The sequence below is a fragment of the Myotis lucifugus genome, unplaced genomic scaffold (genome assembly GCF_000147115.1).
Source record: "Myotis lucifugus unplaced genomic scaffold, Myoluc2.0 scaffold_71, whole genome shotgun sequence".
Taxonomy (NCBI): Eukaryota; Metazoa; Chordata; class Mammalia; order Chiroptera; family Vespertilionidae; genus Myotis; species Myotis lucifugus.
The window spans coordinates 2,582,249-2,602,944 of record NW_005871119.1 but is presented as its reverse complement, the minus strand read 5'-3'; the positions used below and the strand labels follow the sequence as shown (position 1 = coordinate 2,602,944).

The following is a 20,696-nucleotide window of genomic DNA, read 5'->3' as shown; positions in this document are numbered from 1 at the left end:
TCTCAGTCTTTTTCATGTCTGTGTAATACTTGACTATATTGATATATCTCAGTTTATTTAGCCCTCTCCTGTGGAAAGACGTCAGGGTCTCTGGATTCCATCTGCTTGCACATCATGTTGTATGAACTCCAAGGCTGAAAGCTTTTGTCCTGGATACATCCGTGCTTAGTTTCCCAACTACACTGTGCAGGCTATAGGAAGCCTAGGTTGCTTATTGGCCTTCAGGGGTCATTCTAAAGGTTGTCATTTGATCTTGGATAGGCCTCAGTTCAGAGTACCAATTCTGTGGTTTGGAGTTTTAAGGTATCAGTAGCAGTTTATGGAAGTTTCTCATTCTTACCTCTTAAAAATTTAAGATGCATTGCGTAACTGGGGGGGAGGGGGTTAGCTGTTATATTTAAATACTATTATATTGACAGAGGTCTGGGTTTTTGAGCTATAAAGAAAATCTGTCCAATCATTTTTTAAAAATTAAGAATTCTTTAGATCATGGCATCTTTTGGAGAATTTTTTTGAGAATACATTTGTTTTCTTGCAATTGTGGAATATTTTTGTTTCTTTATATGTCTAACCAGGTGTATTAAAGTTTAATTTGTGATATTTCTGGTGGGGAGGCTGTTGATGGGGGGTGGAGGAATTGAGTGAAAAAGAAAAAAAAAGAACTCATGGAAAAAAATTTAATTTGTGACCATCATAAATAGCATAATTAATCACAGTTCTAAAAATTCAAACATCAATATTCCATGGTTAGCATTTCATTGGGGGTGGGGATGGTGTTCATAAAATTTTATGTTCTTCAGTCACTATTTATTTAATAGATATAGTAGTAATTTATTTTTGTTGTGGCTACTGGCTATATCTTGGAGTTTAACATCTGCTGGTTTAAACTGCACATTTTTAAAATTCTCAACTCTAATTGCCTAGAATGAAGGAAAAGAATTGATTTATATGCATATTTTTGCTTGGGAGATTTTATTTCATATTTGTAAAATAGTAATGTAGAATTTAAGGAAGGCGATCCATTATTAGACATGTAGAGGAGGAATTACCACTTTTCTTTGATAATATGGTAATTGTTCAACATATTTTAAGTAATAACCAGCTGTTGACTTGAATATTTTTTACCTTTCAACAAAGTTGGTATTCTGCTATGATGTCATAGCTATACGTTTTGATTTATTATTGCACAGAGTATGTCATGCATATTCTGTGAACAACCACGCTGAGCCAGTATTGAGAATACATCTTTATTATTTGTGACATTTTCTACGTTAAAATGGAGTTGAGGTTCTTAACCAGATTTTAATGCACATGGTCAAAGAGGGTTGTAAACCTTTTACTTCTGCAGTGATTTCTTCTTTCTAGCTCTCCATGAACTTTTACTTTGCTAGAGTTTACGTGATATTTTTGTGTTTTTCTTCTCTCCAAAACAGTATTTCTTAAGGCTGTTTATATGCAAATATACCTCAAAAAGTGTTAAAAATACATTTATTCTTAACGTAATTTGAAGAATAAAAAAGATTGAGATATAAAAATTTAAAATACAGTAATTCAGTTTATAACAAGAATATTTTATAATGAAATGCATTTTTGATGACATACATAGAATTACAAATCTCATTTTTATTTTGTAGTAGGATTATAAACTATATTGAAAATTCTTTAGCAGGGTAAAAATCAAATGACTTGTTGAAAGATTTGTGCTGTAACTTATTTGACATAGAATTGAATTACTAATTTTTTATTTATTGAAATTAAATAATTTATTTTATTACTTAATCAAAACTGCAGTCATATACTTGAAAATATGTATTCTGTTCAACATTAGGTTTTCCTTTTCTTTTTCAGTCTGTGATCAAAACAGGGCGACTGCTAATCAGTCACGAAGCTCCCTTGACGGGCGGCTTTGCGTCGGAGATCAGCTCTACAGTTCAGGTACAATAACTTCTTGGCATTGATTTTAACATTTGTGCAATTGCACATGTCTATTCCAAGAAAAAAATCACATGTCACAATATATAAAAATATGCACTTTTTGGAAATGCACATTTTTCATTTGACTCTACCTCCCTGTCTTAGTAATGGTCTAATTACATCATCTAGAAAAGAAATCTTAAAATAATAAAAGCTGAAAATTCCTTTATAGGAAGAAGCAAGTTTCAAATGAGTTTAATAAACTGTCACTTATGTTTGCTAGGATATCAGAACTTTAAATTTGAATGTGACATTTCTTTCTTGATAAAACTTAAGCTTATTATGAAATGTGTTGTTATAAAATTTATTTTAGATTCTCCTGCCTTCACCTAACAAAAAATGCACCTCTCAAAATGTAATAATGTAAATTCAATAAATAATTTCAAAATCAATAATTTAATTTATTAAATTAGTAATTTTTTGTTATGTTATTGGTAATGCTTTAGAAATGGTTAAAAATGTATTTCTCTTTTAAAAATGTTTAGTTAAAATGCTGCATATCAGGAAAACTTTCTAGCTACTAATGGAAAATTTTTATTTAAAACTTTTATTTCCATTTGTATCATAGATATGAATAAGATGATTTAAATGAGTTTCATTTTTCCTCATTTTTAAAATTAAAAATTATATAACTATATTTTAAATGTAAAATATATGCCTTTTAAATTTAGAATATCTTTGCAGTTTGCAAACATTTTACTTTATGGGTATTAAGATGATATTGTTGTTAATACATACAAATTGAAAATTTCTTTAAGAGTATATGGTTTACTAACTTGATTGTTAATAAGATTGTGATATATGAAAAATGATGTTTTTATTTTTAAACATTTAACTAGTAAATAATGATTTCTACCAATGAAATATCTTTAAGTTCTAATTGACAACACTCTATAAATATTTTTAAATTAGATGAAGCAAATTTAAACATAAATTTTAACACTAGATCAAAATAATCCATAAGTACATTCAGAAACAAAATATGCTGTTATTTTTACATGTTATATAGATAGTAACAAACTTAAGAAAATTGAGTTTTATAGATTTGTTGTTTTCCTATTATTACATAAATTAAAATTTGAAACATACTGCTTATCATATAACACAAGTACCCCGTATTTATTGTGCATATTATTAATTGAGTAGCATACTGTTCTAACTTTGTAAAAAATGAAGATTGCAGGGATGAATTATTTCAACATCAAGATGTTATTTCAAGTTAGAGACAAAACTGAAAAAAAGAAACTGGGATTTTCTGATTTCTAGTTAACGTGGTCCACTAATCCATTTGAAATGATAGTGACTGTTGCTCATAGAATCTTTATCTGACAGCCTCCTTTTATTTTGTTGTCTGAATGCCATCTTATTCTTAGCTCAAAAAATTCATTTGCATTTGAATATAAAAGGAAAACAAGAGCACATGTACAACTCCTCCTGTGAAGTTACCTTTCTCTGTGCACTTCTTAAATTTGATCTCCATAAATTATTAGTAAGCTGCAATAGGATGAAATGTATTTTTTAAACTGGGAAGGAATTAGGAAGATTATCTCATTTAGTGTTTCTTTGTCTTGAATAATATGTGGACTTGTGTTGACAGAAAAATGTTTCTGAGGCCCCAAGAATACATGTATGAATTCCAGTTTGAGGAACACTGTATTGTGAATTAGACACAGTCAGTATAAAAAGCTAACACCAACAAGATCATAACACTGTATCAAGATCAGATCCTGAAATTATGTGATATTGATAGGTGCTAAAGGTTATGAAAGAGATTACCCAGAATGTAATTATATTTATACTAGAGGCCCGGTGCACAAATTCATGCATGGGTGGGGGGCCCTGCTCCCTGGTTGAGCTCCCGTTGAACTCCCGGTGGAGGGGACATTTGCATATTAGCCTTTTATTATGTAGGATCATAATATGAAGACAAAACAAAAAAAGACACTTTGTAATACTCTTACACTCCCGAGAATTTGCCCTGAGATCCTCAGGTATCTGTTGTTTTAGCGTAATCCTGACAACCTAAGTCAACCATGTTCCTTTTATAGTTAAGTGTTTGTCATCCAGAGTGCTTGTGCCTTACCTGGTTTAAAAGGACAGTGGAAGCTCCGGGAGTTGGACAGGAATATTGAGTAAATATTATGTGTATGCATGTGCATTCTTTATTCAAAGCCCCCACCTCCTAGGGCAGTGATGGCAAACCTATGACACGCGTGTCAGAGGTGACACGCAAACTCATTTTTTTGGTTGATTTTTCTTTGTCAAATGGCATTTAAATATATAAAATAAATATCAAAAATATAAGTCTTTGTTTTACTATGGTTGCAAATATCAAAAAATTTCTATATGTGACACAGCACCAGAGTTAAGTTAGGGTTTTTCAAAATGCTGACACACCGAGCTCAAAAGGTTCGCCATCACTGTCCTAGGGGAAGATAGCAGTTTTGGATTCATTATAAAATGTTCTGTTTTCCCTTTTAAAATCATTCAACCAAATAACAGGAAAATGAATTAAGATAATAATGTAAAATTTATAGGGAGATCTGTATTTGATATTTTGGGGAATTAGAATTTGATTTATTAATATGCAAATGATTTTGAAAATGTTTACAGTTGTTGCTTAATTCAAATTTTATTTGCACAAATGGAAAGTATGGAAAATGAATTTTAATAAAATATAATCAACATAGTACCCCCAAAAGGTTGCCTGTTGGCTTTAATGTATTGATAAGGGAGAAAACAAAAGAAGGAAAGCTAGATAATTTGAGAGATTTTCTTCTTTTTTGGTAATAATGATTTCATATAATTTAGAGTATTCTGAATAAGAAAAATCTACTTTTCAGTAATTATTTCATGAACATATTCAACTAAATGCAATGTACTATATTAAGCATCTTCTTCATGGAAGTCCTCAAACCTTATGAAAAGTGAAGCCTGTGTCAAATTACCAGTGCCTTGGATTTAAACTGAAATCACTTGAGTGTAAGGTGCAGTTGCTTTCATGTCTTGGAACAAGTCATTTCTATATTTCTTTTTGTTGTGTATACTTAGTAAGGTTAAAAAAGATAAAACAGGGTTAAGAAATTGAAAGCCAATTTTCTGGGATGGCAGGGAAAAGGTACACAGAGAACTTTTAACTGTTGTCTTGGAAAAGGACTTTGAAATTATGGATGAGAATGATCTATAAATTTGAGCACTATTGATTAAAAGACTGAATTATTCTCCTTGTATCAGCGCATGTAAATTCCATATGAAAGTGAGCATATACAAAATAATCTTGACAAACACTATTTCGTGGACAATATTTGTACCTCTTTAAAAGCTCAAGACTAATCTTAGGAAGTTGCTCTTAAAATTATATTTTAATGGTTATTTTATTATCAAATAAAGTATAAATAATATTTTATCATAGTTTAATAATATAATGATTATTAATAATAAAACTATTTTTAAATGCATTAAAATCTGATAGCATGATTTTTTGTTTTTCTAAAATTCTAAATTATTACCCATATTAAAAATTAAAAAATTGGAGGCGAATGCAGCACTATCGAGGGTATTCTTTTAATGCTATAGTTGGTATTTTTAGATAGAAAAATTGTCATGCTATATAAAATTAGATATCAAGTAAAGGGGCTTTTTTGGTAGGTATAGGAAATATTGCTGGCATTACTATTAAGATTATTTTGTTATACAGATAAAATATGAAAAGAATGAAAATATATTTATATTTTATTTACATAGTTTTTCAACTTACGGCAGATGTCATTTCCATAATACAAGGAGCTCCGTATCAACATCTTAAGATTGTTCATGCCTGTTGCCTGTTTTTCATAAAGCCATTTATTATTTTAAAAAATGTTATTGTTAACATTCTAAGTTTGAAGGTATGTTAAACTCACAAGTGATCAGGAGATTACTTTATATTGAATATAAAAATATTTTTATTTATATTTATCAGTAGTTTCTTTATAAAATATGTGCTTACAAAAATCAAAGCTAATACATTGAATCTACAAACTGCTTTACATTCCTACTAGATTTAATTTGGAAGTCAACTGGAAGCAGAATAAGCTGAGGTCTGGTATATTTGGCTGCCCTCAAGGGGAGATTTCTTGGTCGGTCATCCAAAGCTTCACTGTCTCTTCCCACCTAATTTTACATTCCCATCTGTTCTCATTTTGGGGTGAGGGAATGTTTTCCTTCTTACATTTGACCCACACACAAAACTTGGAGATGTGCTTCTTTTAGGGAGTTATGCATTCCCATTGTGCACCCTGATCTGTGGAAAAGTGCAAAGACAAGAGTTTAGGCAATTCACTGACCTTGGTGTATAGTTTGAGCAAATATTTCATTGTTTCAGAAAAGTATCTGAATTAATTTTATGTGGTGTTTGTATTCTTCAGCTTTATGTAACCACGGCTGTAAAAAATAAAAATCTTTATTGTGCTAAAAAAGTGTTAATGTCATCTATTTTAATATTCCTCCAAATGAATTTATATGTTCTAGAATGCAATATTCAAAATAGGCATTATTTATTTAAATGTTGAGACCAAGTTATTTGTGATATTTTAACAGGTTTAAGCTTTAAATAGTATACTCTCTTTAAGCCATATAGAATCCAACCTTTATTTTTAATTTCTAACACATTCTCATAATGAAATAAATTTTGACTCTGATAGGCTATGATAATAAAAAACTGTTTTTTCTGGATTCAATGCTTCATAAGAATGCCAAAAATTTTAGGGATTGGGATTGGCTTAAAGGTTTCCTTCTTTTTTTTTAAACACATGGAAGCAATAAGTCTGTAATAAAGAGTCCATTTGGAGAGGATGGTAAGTTTCCATACCATTGTTTCATCCTTTCTGTGCGGTCTCTTTTCATAGAATAAGAATGCAGAAATTATACATACCAACATATATTTTTAAAGGAAATAATATTCTAATAGTTTGAAAAGATTTTTTAGGGTCTATATAAATCATTGTGAAAAGCAAATTTTCATAATTTCAAGTAAAGGAATTGTACTTTTCTTACTCTTTCATGTTAGACAGGATTATACAGAAGGATTTTATCTAGTGAATTTAATATTACTACCAAATTTACAAGCATTCTTAAAAGCATCAATTTGAAAAAGAGGGAAAAGGTCCTAAGTAGTCTTGAGTTTTTACCATTGTGGAAATATGTTTAATTAAAATTACTCTGTTGGTAAAGTAAGAGTCATCAAGAGAAAACTATCAGAGTAGTAATTTGATGAATAATTTACTGCAATTTTGTAACGTTAAAATTTTTTAACAAGTGATGGCAAGCATTTGCCGACAACAACAACTATAATAATCAGGAAAAGTATGCTTCTGTACTAAAATCTATTTAGACAGAGCCAGAGCATTAGAAAAGCAGTTTAACACAAAGTGTTCAGATATAGATTTAAAATGGCATTTTGCCCTAAAGCCTGTTGAATGTTCATTAAACAAATGGGGTTTGTAGCCATAGATCTGAACTATAGACTAAAATCTTTCAGGGATGCATCATGGATGGAGCTGCTAATATCACTGTAGTTCAACCCATATTACACTCTCTTGGTCTTCCTACTTGCCCTGACCACACCATGTCTCTTTCTTCTTTGTTCCTTAGTATAAATGCCAAGGTTCTACCACCAGCCCTTTCATTCTCCCCATTTTTTCTTGGGAAAGCTCGATCATCTGCATTGGCTATTCTTGAAACGCTTAAGTTCGAAACTTTCAAAATTTGCTCTTGAGTGTTAGATTCAAAATGCCAAATTCATGCTAAGTTTGGCAGTGATAAGAAATTTGGTATGATAAAATAGTTTATATGGAAGGAAGGATTTTCACATGAAACAGTGAAAAAAGGTAGATATCAGCACATGGTTTGCCTGTCTGCCAGTTTGTAGAAGTCAGCTTATATCAAGACCAGCTCTATTTCTCAACTTTTTCTGGACCCTTTAAATTGTCTTCTTTAGTCTCTCACATCTTATCACATTACTATGCATTGTTTTCTTAAAACACACATCAAGAGAGGATTTAAAATGGTGGCAGAGTAAGTGGATGCTGCATGGACATGCTCCCAGGAACAAACTGGTATTAAAACTAAAATATAGAAAAGCTTCCTGAATAATCAACAGAAAACTCACAGGAGAGAATCCTGACACCTGAGGACCGAAAGTGGAGACCACATAGAAACTGGTAGGAGGAGCAGAGGTGTGAAAGGGCTGGCTCATAGACAGCAACTGAAGTCCTGGAGAGATATCTCAGCTGTGGGGGGTTGCCACTGAAAACTCTGAGATCTAATCCCCAAGCTGGGCTCCCCAGCAGAGAGCACCAAACATAGGAGGGTACCCACATAACATCTAGCTATGAAAAGCAGTGGGGTGCTGTCTGCCAGGGAGTAACAGCTGAAAATTCAGGCACCCTCTTAAAGGACCAATGCACAAAATTCCCTGTGGAGCCACCCACCTTGTGTTACGGCAGGGGGAGGATGAAGTGGACTGGAGCTGTGAGGGCAGAAGACAGGACTGGGGACTTGGAGGATAGAGCTTAGAAGCAGATACCCCAAGTTTCCTGGGCTGAGACATTGTCTCATGCAGCTGAGGACATCTTTCCCACATAGGCATCTGCCTTGCCTGGGGGGAATACAGTGGGCACACCCTATTGGAAAACACCTTACTCTGAAGACACTTAAGAGATTAAAAATAACAATTAGCCTTCAGTAACTGCCCCACCCTATTGAAAAAACTCTTACCACACTTGAGGACAATTGCCTGGGGGGCAATTCAATTCTGAATCCTATCAGTCTGTAGGCACAGGCCCTCTCTGGAGGCTTTGAGTCTATGCCTGATCTAATTAGTCAGAAACAGCCTTTAGCATTGTCCTGAACTAAAGATTAAGAAGTGTAGAGGTTCTATCTAATACATAGTCACAAACCCAAACAGAAAGCCAAAATGAGGAGAAAACGAAACAACCCCCAAATGAAAGAACTAGAGAATCCTCCAGAAGAAGAGATAAATGAAACAGAGATAAGAAATTTATCTGAAACAGAGTTCAGACTAATGATGGTAAAGATGCTCAACAGCATGAAGAAAGATATAGTAACTATGAATAAAGAATAGTCTGAGATAAAGAATGACACAACACAAATAAAGAACACATTGAAAGGAATACACAGCAGACTAGGGGGGCGGGCTGAGGATCGAATCAGTGAATTAGAAGACAATGTTGAAAATATCAATCAGAAAACCAGAAAGTAAAAACACTTAAAAAACAGGAGGACAGTTTAAGGGAGCTGTGGGACAATGTGAATTGTAACAATATTGGAATAGCAGGTGTGCCTGAAGAGGCAGAAAGGGAGAAAGGCATAGAGAAGGTATTTGAATAAATAATGGCAGAAAACCTTCCTAACCTGGTAAAGGAAAAAGTCACACAAGTTCAGGAGGCACAGAGAACCCCAAACAAGAAGAACCCAAACAGACCCACGCCCAGACACATCATAATTAAAATTCCAAAAATTAAAAGCAAAGAGAGAACCTTAAAGGCAGCAAGAGAAAAGAAAACTGTTACCTACAAAGGAGTTCCCATAAGGCTGACAACTATTTTCTCATCAGAAACTCTACAATGCTAGAAGAGAATGGCCTGTAGAGTTTCACGGTAATGGAAAGCAAGGATCTGAGAACAAGATTACTATATCCAGCAAGGCTAGCATTCAAAATAGATGGTCAAATAAAGAACTTCCCAGACAAAAAAAAGCTAAAGGAGTACATCACCACCAAGCCAGCATTACAAGAAATGCTAAAGGGATTGCTGTAATGAGAAGAAGAAACAGAGAGAAATCTAGCCATGTAGAAATATAATGGCAATAAATAAGTACCTCTCAATAATAACCCTAAATATAAATGGACTAAATGCTCCAATTAAAAGGTGTAAGGTAGCAGAATAGAAAAACATGACCCAAATATATGCTGTCTACAAGAGACCCACTTCAAAACAAAAGACACACACAGGATGAGAGTGAAGGAGTGGAAATAATTTTTCCATGCAAATGGAAAAGAAAAAAAAAGCTGGAGTAGCAATACTCATATTCGACAAAATAGATTTTAAAATGAAGGCCATCACAAGAGACAACAAAGATCACTACATAATACTAAAGGGATAGATCCAAGAAGGGGATATAACCCTGGTAAGCATATATGCACCCAAAATAGGAGCAACTAAATATATTTTTTAAATTTTTAGAGTACTTTAACGGAGAGGTCGACAACAATACAGTCACAGTAGGAGACTTTAACTTCACTCTGACTTCACTGGATAGATCTTCCAGACAAAAACTTAACAAGGAAAAAGAGATTCTAAAGGACACACTGGATCAGATGGATTTAATTAACATTTATAGAACATTTCACCCCAATGCAGCAGAATATACATTCTTCTCAAGTGCACATGAATCATTCACAAAGATAGACCATGTTTAGGACAAAAAGCAAGTCTCTACAAGTTCAAGAAGATTGAAATCATATGAAGCATCTTCTCAGATCATAGTGGAATGAAATTAGAAATCAACTACAGTAAAAGCACCCAAAAACATTCAAATGCATGGAGGCTAAATGGTATGTTATTAAACAATGAATGGTTTACCAACAAGATCAAGAAAGAAATCAGAAACTTCCTGGAAACAAAGTGAACACACAACAACCCAAAATCTCTGGGACACAGCAAGCCAAAAGCAGTCCTGAGAGGGAAGTTCGTAGCACTACAGGCATACCTCAAAAAACAAGAAAAATCAGCAATAAGTTATTTAACCCTACAACTTAAAGAACTAGGACGAGAACAAGAAAAGCCCAGAATAAATAGAAGGAAGAAAATAATGAAGATCAGAGCAGAAATAAATAACATAGAGACTAAAAAAAAAACACACACCAAAAAACAAACAAACAGTGAAACCAAGAGTTGGTTCTTTGAAAGGATAAACAAAATTGATAAACTGTTAGCCAGACTCATCAAGAAACAAAGAGAGATGATGCAAGAAATCAGAAACATCAATCAGAAAGGATATATGCACCCCTATGTTCATATCAGCACAATTTGGAAACAGTTTAAGTGCCCATCAGCAGATGAGTGGATTAAAAAACTGTGGTACATCTATACAATGGAATAATACACTGCTGTAAAAAAGAAAGAATTCTTACCATTTGCAACAGCATGGATGGATGTGGAGTGCATTATGCTAAGCAAAATAAGCTAGTCAGAGAAAGATAAATATCAGATGATCTCACTCATTTGTGGAATATAATGAGCAACATAAATTGATGGACCAAAATAGAGCCAGAGGATAAAAATATTTTAGAATATAATAGAAGTAATCCTGTTATTTGCAGATTTTTAATATTTTCTACAACTTTTGTGATATACTATGTTAGTACAATTTTGGTAATATTATTATATTTAAAATGTTTTTTCTTGAAATATTAATTTTTATTGCATGTAATCTTATATTTAAAATCATTTTTGAACTGTTAATGTTTATTGCATGTAACATTATTATATTTAAAAGTTTTCCTTGAAATATTAATGTTTATTGCATGTAACATTATTATACTTAGGATGTTTTGGGAAAAAATAAAATAAAAAGACACATACATCAAATCTTGTCCATTCTCTGTTTGAAAACCTTCAATAGATCTTCTTTGGCTATCAAATCTTGTCCATTCTCTGTTTGAAAACCTTCAATAGATCTTCTTTGGCTATAGAAATAGATGTTTATGTTAACCTTTAAGATCCTCATCTGTCCAAACTAAGGTTTCCAGTGTTATTTCTCACATGCTTTTATGACTCCAGTATGCTGCCCCCACTTATTCTTTCAGTCAACCTTTATTGAGTATTTTGGGCACAGGCTTAAATTTGGGCATTTCACTCAAGAATAGCCCTTGTTTCGACATACTTAAAAATTTAATAGAAGAAATAGATGCTGTGGTAAACAGATAGCAATCTTATGCCAGGATGGAGAAATATTCAGAAGTCTGGGTAATTATAAATTACTTAATCATCTAACACAGGTGTGACAGCTGAGTTAACACTTGGAGGATAAATATGATTCTGTGGGTGGGGATGGAAGGTGGGTGGGGATTCCAGGCGGAAGGAACAAAATGAATAAAAAGGCAAGAAAAATATTTGCTATTCTAGGCTTTAAAGAGGTTTTGGTACAATTGAAGAGCAGCACATGAAGCTTGTAGCACAAGGTAAGGATCAACAAGTAGGTAAGAATTAAATCCTAAGAATCTTATATGTAACTAGAGGCCCAGTGCATGAATTTGTGCATGGGTGGGGTCCCTGTGGGTGGCCTGTAGGGGTTGGGCCGAAACCAGCAGTCCAACACTGCCTGCAGCTCCTTCCTGCTGCTCCTGCTTATCCCGGCCCCACTGTGCCTGCTGCGGGCTCGTGCCCAATAAGTCCCTATCTGGAGAGGCTCGCACTGCCGCAGCAGTGCTCACCAGCCATGAGCTCTGCATCTGGTGCTCTCCCAAGGGGAGTGGCCTGCGGGATTGGGCTGAAACTGGCTTTCTGACATCCCCGAGGGGTTCCGGATTGTGAGAGGGTGCAGGCCAGGCTGAGGGACCCCACCCATGCACGATCAGGGCCGGGGAAGGACGTGGGAGGTTGGCCAGCTGGGGAGGGAATGTGGGAGGGCTCCAGGGCATGTCCAGCCTGTCTTGCTCAGTCTCTATCAGCCGGATCCCAGCAGCAAGCTAACCTACCGGTTGGAGCATCTGCCCCCTGGTGGTCAGTGCACATCATAGTGATCAGTTGAGCAGTCTTAGCATATCATTAGCATATTATGCTTTGATTGGTTGTTCAGTTATTCTGCCTCTTGGTCTATTTGCATATTACCCTTTTATTATATAGGACCTTTTATTATATAGGATACTGAGGAATTTGTTTTTGTATGGAAGAAGTAGAATCAGCTCACAAAGAAATAAATCCAGTTCTTCCATATAATGCATTTAAAATACAGTTTATAAAGTTCTTGCCAAATAGGAAGTAGTAGAAAATAAAAAAACAATGGTCACAATATTTATCATTTAAGGCAAAAGGGTGTAATTAAAAGATTTTAAGCTGGAGAATAACACTGAAAGATTTACAGCTTAGAAAACCTCTGGCACTAAGTTGAGGATGTATTGGGAGGGGAGAGGCAGGAAGTTCTAGAGATTAGTTAAGAAACTATTTGAGTAGTTTAGGTGAGAGACTTAAGTGTCTCCTAAACCAAGGACGTGGGAATGGGGTTGGAGAGAGAGGTGAGTTCTAAACTAGGAGGGAGAATCTGGAAGGCTTGCTGACTGATTAGGTACAGTAGGGAAGGGACTGAAATGGGTGACAGAGGCAGGCAGAAATGCAGGATAAGGCTTACCTTGGTTTCAGGTTAGATGGTTTTTGAGTGGAGGTGCAGTTTCACTGAGCTGGGACATGTAAGTGGAAAATAGGTTTAAGCACATCTTTTATGGAAGATGACTTCATTTTAGACTTGTAGGATTTGAAATGAGGATGAAAATGTGCAGCTCAGGAGAGAACCTAAGGTATAGGAAAAGATTAAGGAATGAATCATCTTGTGGTGGCTGAGGCCATGGCGATGGGGATGGTCACATAGAAAAGGATAGTCTTTAGAAGTTTGTTTCTGAAGAAGTTCCTAGGTATACCAACATTTAAGAGAAAGAGAGAAAGGAGAACTGTGAAGAAGAGTGAGATGGAGTGGCAGAGAGTAGGCAGGAAGGAGGAGGGAGCCATTACAGAAGACAAGTAGGGAGAGTTTTACCATGGAGTATACAGGCAACAATATTACATGCTTCCAGAGTTTGTCGACTAAATACTGATGTTTGTATCTTGTACATGGCAACTGGAAGACATTGGTGGCTTTGATGAAAGCAGAAGAGTAGCCAGGTTGGGAGCCACATTTTATTTGGGCTGGTGAGTTAATTAATGGTGAAAATTTGTAATGAATATAGACTACTGTTTCAAGAAACATGAGTTTTAAGGAAAGGAAAGAAAGTAGTTAGAAATGGGTTCAATCTCTTAATCAGGGGTCCTCAAACTTTTTAAACAGGGGGCCAGTTCACTGTCCCTCAGACCGTTGGAGAGCCGGACTATAGTTTAAAAAAAAACTATGAACAAATTCCTATGCACACAGTGGCGGCAAAAACACCTGGCGGGCCGGATAAATGTTTTCGGCGGGCCGCATGTGGCCCACGGGCCGTAGTTTGAGGACCCCTGCCCTTAATGCTATTTACTCAGCATGGAATGCCATTCTCTCAATATGAACCCCTTCTTGGTAACCTCCTTAATTTCTCTCTCTCCTAGCCCTTTCCCTTCTACCTCCAGCCCATCTAGCAGTTGAGTTTTAAATATCTCTCAAATCTGTCCTTTGCCTTCCATTCTCCTAATAAACTCTAAATGAATTGGGGGAAAAAGAGAAAAAAAAGAAAAGAAAACCCAACCCCCTAATCTAAAAGAAAATGTAGGAAATAACTGATGTTGAGATAGGTAAGAAATTTTTGAGCAAAAAATAAAGAAAGCAACAGGATCAGTCATATTGTCAAAGATTAATATATTTTCACAAAATGAAACTTTAGAGTGGTCAAAACAAGCACAATTAGTAGGAGAATGACAACTGGGAAATTGTTGGAACACATGACAAAAGATTAATATGTGAACTATATTAAGCATCCTTAAATATTGATAAGGAAATTAATAGCTCCTTTATTTAAAAGTTCAGAGTCAGATTAATTTTAGAACTATTAATGACCAGTAAACATGAAGCCAAATGCCATTTCTTAAGACTAAAAATGCACATTTCAAAATTGAGGTATCAGTGTCATTTGTTACCCATAAGAGTGGTACTACTTAAAACTTAATTACATGTAGTGTTGAGGTGGTGCAGAGTGAATGTAGAAATTGATTCCTTTTTTCAGGAAACCAGTTTAGAAATGTGTATCAAGACTTCCTCTGATTCAGGAATTCTAGCAATTGTCACTTTGGCATTGCACACAAGAATGTATAAGGACATTTTCTCAGTGTCGTTCATTTGATAAGAAAATATTTGAAACAGTATTACTGGCAATAGGAATATAGTTGAACAATTATGAATGTTGTGGATTCACTAAAAACATTAAAAGAATAGTCGACACATTTGGATACATATACTATTAAATGAAAAACTCACTATGTAAGTCTACAGGTATTTTACTTGCCCAATTTTTTGAAAAGAGATAAACCATATACATATAGGTTTTTTTCCTATGTCTAGGAAAATAAGACTTCTATTGATTTATATTTTCTTTCTAATTATTTCTGTATTTTCTATGAACATACAGCATAATAATTAAAAGTTTTATTATAATTAGATGTCCCTCCACATGGCATGATAAATCTTATAGTTTTTTCTAAATTATTTTTTAAATGAAAGCCCATTTTTTCATAAAGTTTATTTAAAAATTTTATATTTTGTTTTGACACGATTTCTTAATCATGTACATTGAGCTTTGTGAATTGTCATTCATAGTGATATTAGTTACTCAGATTTGTGATGTGGTATAGTTTTAAAAGCAGTGAAACCCCATGCATAGATCTTGTTATTCTGTAAGTTAGTGCTGCCCCCTACACCCATGGTATATTTGATTCATTGCCCTCATTGTAAAAGTGAAAGCAGCATTATATGGGATAGTCACATTATTTAATTTTCCTCTGTTAATTGGTCAGTGATGCTGAGACTAATAATACTAGCGTGTAATGATATGAACATTGGATCCCTTCTTATTTTCCCTTCCTCCTTTTGGTATTAGCTTTATGATGGATGGCCATCATTCTTTCTGAAATCTCCTGGACATAAGCCAGTCAGAAAGAAAATCGTCCACATTTCATGTGTCTGGGTAATGATAAAGTGCCCCAGTTTCTCTCACACAATCCTTGGTATTTTTCTAATCAGATATAGTCCCCTTTGAATTCAGAGGTGCATTCATACTAACTCACCCCTTCCCCCTATTTTTCTCCCTTTCTTTGTAACCTCTGGTTAGCATTTTGTTATGTCCCTTTGGCAATGTCCCAAGACCACTCCTGTCCATCTTACTTACGACTGACTGGTCTGCCAGTTGGATGGGAAAGATGAATTCTGCTGGGATGTTTGAAAGGAAATGTGCTCAACTAAAAGCTTATGTTAGGAAAATGTGGTCCTTCATCACAAGGGAGGCAGGAGATGTGGATTCTCCACTAACCTGTTTTGAAATAGCACCTCCTCAGAAAGGCTCTCCTTGATGCCCCGTCTACAGTAGCTCCTCTACCCAGAGCCTTCCTCCCTAATATGACTCTGTCCAACTGCCCTCAAGCCCTTGAAATGTCCTTCTTCCCTCAATAGAAGGCAAGCTTCGTGAGTTTGAACACCATGTCTGACTTGTTCATCCCTACAATCCTGGGGCCCAGAATCATGCCTTGCACTAAGCAGGCACTGAGCAATTTAAATGAATTGTTTGCTCCCCAAACATCACTGTTATTAGCCATTTCTTGGAAAGAGAGTGATATTCTTGCTGGTTTATGTTGTATATAGATGTTTCTAGTCGTAAAGACAGATAGGTTGCATTGCTGCCCTTTATACACCACCACTTCAATTTGTTTACCAAAAATAAAAAGATTTATTTTCTTTGTGAAGTTAATGATATTATATGCTGTTATCCTTTACATTTTGACTGTTATGCCCAGATTTCAAGATCCCCAAAAGCCCACCAGGGAGCCAGCCGAGTCCGATGCAAAAGCAAAGAGTCTTTATTTGAGCTAGCTCGGCTCCCCGACCACACTCACCAACGCAACGGCAAGCCAAGTGGCAGAGAGAGAGAACTCTGTGTGGAGAGGGGTTTTATAGGGAGGTTGGAGTAAGGGGAGGAGAAAGGACTGTGGGCCCTGCTGATTGGCCAGGCGCAAGTCGGTGTCTTGTTACACAGGATGTGGTCATATCTATGGTGCACACTTCCCTTGATTGTCATTGGTTAGTTTAAAGAAGTCCTGGGTGTGGCTAGCAGAGGCTTGGGCTTCCGGGAAGAAGCCTTGCTGAGCACATGGCTGCCCAAAAATGGAGGATCCAGGGTAAGATGGAGGGCGTAGCCCTTATCCTGGGGCAAGATGGAGGGCGTAGTACTCGCCCTTTCATTGACAAAGTGTTATTTCTTTCAAAGTGTTTATTGCTTTTTCCCTCCTCATAATTCTCTAGTGAGACATAGACACTTATATAGTTGCCAATGAAGTTTCATAGAATGAATGAGTAAAATGGTTTCTATGAAGGAAAATACCATTTTCTTTAAAAAGTTAGTGGTTTCTATAATTTGATACCTTTAAATTGTATTTTAGTCCCTGAAGAGTTGTAGTTTTCTCTCAGAGTAATAGTTCTTGAACATCTGGTTGTATCCTGAAAGAAAATTAGTATAATTGGTTTAAAATATTTCATTCTCTTATTTGGTGTGAAATATTTCAAAATATTTTTAAAAAATGTATAACCTTGTCTTAAAGTTTTTCAAACTATAATAAGTTATTTAAAATATTGTAAATGAAAGAGCCTGTGTCCATGAAGTGGCCAATCTGTGGCAGAATTTACCAGGCGATGGGAAAACACACAAGGGGTACTCAGAAGATTCAGGAAAAAAAAAAAAGAAACCTTTATTCAAAGCAGCACTGCTGGCTCAGGGGATTCGAAGATCCAAAAACCTGAACCCCTTATACAATGAGATTTCTCTCTCTCTCTCTCTCTCTCTCTCTCTCTCTATATATATATATATATATATATATATATATATATATTCCCCAAATTCTATGCAGGAAGTATTTAGGCAACCCCTGCGAAAGGGTCGTTTGACCCCCAAAGGGGTCGCGACCCACAGGTTGAGAACCGCTGCCCTGGAGTATAACTAGCTCTCCTTTCCACAGCGTGAGACCTGAGTCGAGGGTTCCGAAGGCTGCCTGGCTCCCACAGGCCCCTCCGGGTAGCAGCCTGGCCGTGGGGAGTGGTGCTCTGAAGAAGGCACATTATTTTTAATTCTTGGTCCATTTGAAGAGACTTCTCTGTTTCAATCCTTAAGAGTATTAGTATTTATTAAGATAGTTCTATTGTTGATGGCACTAAGAATCTATTTGTCTGTATCAAAACTATTAGGTGAAAAGTATAATTCATGACTATTCTTTTAAGAGCATCTAAGTACATATTTATGTTTCAAGAAGGGCTTTGGGATGACTAACATTTTAAAATCCACATTTATATCATCCACAGTTATAGTTGTGTCATTGTTTAAAACAAGTCCTGATTATTTCCTATCTGTTGAAAGTATTAGTTTGCCTTTTCATTGCTACATTTCTGAATTTCTTTCTTGGATTGATTTTACATTTGCATCTTAGAATATCAATAGTATAAAATACTCACCATGCTTGTATCCTGTGGTGCTTTCTGAACCAGTCAGACAGAATCTCAGTTTTCCCTGCGATGGCTTGTATTTTTGTAAGTTCTAGCACCATTTTTTCCTTTACTCCAAAAGTCTTTTAAAATACCAATATTTAGCTCTATATTAGCAGGTAAATCAAAACTTACTCTTACCTTTATAGCGCCTCACTGAAGAATATCCTGCCTCTGCACCCTGACAATAAATTTATGCATTATTTTTTTTAACCAGGAACTTTTCTGGGCTTGAGTTCTATCTAAGTATGCATAGCAGACCAAATTGAATGTAATTTGTGAATAATATTCCAACATGACACAATCCTATAGTTTATTAAAACCAGCTTTCCTGTGGCAGTTCCAAAAACATAGTTCAGGTACAATAAAATAATGAAGTACTCTATATGATTGTTGATAAAATAGTCTTTTGTATGATGGAATGTTTTATTATGTATGCAGCTAAATTAAATTCAGTATTTATTTTAATAAAACCCATATATTTTACAAAACTGGGACCTTGACTAACCTGTGTTTTTACGGAGTCATGGGAGCCACAGTAGCAATAGATGAAGCTAAGTCCTCCTATTAGTGAGCATGCAGCTTGGATACCTTTTTAGCTTCGGAGAACCACGGTATGTTTTTCCTCCTTTCCTTCTTCACTTTCCTCCCTCTTTTTCTATACCTTTCTTAACAGTTCTCTCTATGCTAGCATCAGCAAACATGTGGATCTTGGCAACAAAACTATAATTCTTCTCACCGTGGACAAACTGAGCATTATTCTAGGTAGTCTGTATTTATGAAAGCCTTCTCCATTCTAGTAGGCAAGAATTAGAAGTGCCCTGTAATACTGGAAGAAGGTAAAGGATTGAGGTTAGATGTAGGCAAATATTTTCTTTTTCACATGGTTGATCAAAAGTTTTATAGAATTACTTAATACCATTTGAAAAGCATTTTTAAAGTGTATTATTTATCAGTATGAAGTGTGTGTGTTTGTGTTTCCCTCGAAATAATTAACTTTTTTCCTGATGGTTTTTTGAAATGGCATAATGGTATAAGGTGTTACACATGGAACTTCTGCTATGCTGTTAATTGCTTTCAGGAATATCATAGCTAACCGTGGTTTTAATGGTGCTGTTAGAGGATAATTTGCTAAAATTGAAAAGAGGGGGATTATTATGACACATAATTAAAAGACGTTCTCCAAATCTGAAATGAAGACGCAAAGCAAGTGGGGTCCATAAAACAGCTTTAAATAATTTCCCCTAAGAATAAGTCCAATTTTCATTTTTTCTTTCAGAACAAATGTCCTAAAAAAGAAAAAGAAAAAAAGAAATCCCATTTTGAAATGTTATGCTATTTGAAGAAACTTGCTAGGTACTTGAAAAGTTTATTTTGTATGACTTTTCTTACTACTTTCTTTGTTACTAAAAATTGGAACATAATATTATTTGCCCATCAATGAAGAAGCATTTAGTTAATGGTCTGAAACAGAGTTGTTTCTAACATCAGCATTGTGTTACCTCTATTAAAATAGGTTATTTAAGAATCCAAGCTTGGCTCACTTGCTACCAGCTAATAATTTGTTTTTTGGTGGGGGACACAGCCTCTAAAGTAATGTTTTCCAAGAGGATAGAAATTCATGTTGTAGAAATGGAGGCGCTTCTCTTGAGATATTGGAAATGGTAGGTGGTGGGCCTATCAGGTGAAAGCTAGTTTGTTTGTTGGAAGCCTTTTTCTTTACAACTATGAAACCAAGTCTCTCTACTGTCTATAATATTTTAAAACTGATAACGATTTCATAGATAAAATCTAAAGTCCTTATTTATTAGTGAAGGTTCCTTTTGCCTTTTGCTGTCATAGAGGTAGAGTATGATCATATTTTAAGTGTGATTTCATATTTGCATTGGTTTTCATGAAGCTTTTGGTCATATGTATGCAAATAGAGCTGACATCTTAGAATACATTTATCTAAAGGAGGAATATTCAGATATGTATAGTAAGTGACCGTAGAGTTTCAGCTTCCATGTCAGGCTAAGGAGAAATGATCTATAGGGAGTAGGAAGTTAGACCCACTTTATTTGTCCAACTGTTAAGAAACGTTATTTCCATTTTGAACAATTCCCATTACCTAGTGCCTGAAAAGGAAGCTTGTCATAAAGACAGAGTGGACTTATTTTTGAGAACAAATCCTAGAATTTTTCTAAGGAGTTATGTAAATGATCTCTTATAAATGCCAAAAACATATTACACACCTTTTTATT

The 20,696-nt window shown here is 34.9% G+C and overlaps 1 protein-coding gene across 3 annotated transcripts in view; it reads left to right on the top strand.

The window, feature by feature from the left end:
• Nucleotides 1–20,696, top strand: part of BCKDHB (branched chain keto acid dehydrogenase E1 subunit beta) — a 204,026-nt gene that overhangs the window by 141,476 nt on the left and 41,854 nt on the right. Inside the window, exons 9-10 of one of the 3 annotated variants that reach the window (XM_014457216.2) lie at nucleotides 1,849–1,935; nucleotides 6,015–6,431. In XM_014457216.2, coding sequence (XP_014312702.1) covers nucleotides 1,849–1,935; nucleotides 6,015–6,020 — 93 coding nt within the window. In that variant the 3' untranslated portion in view covers nucleotides 6,021–6,431. Of the gene's footprint in view, nucleotides 1–1,848; nucleotides 1,936–5,718; nucleotides 6,432–20,696 lie in introns of those variants that run through there. The other 2 variants (XM_014457215.2, XM_006090356.3) reach the window with 2 other exon arrangements.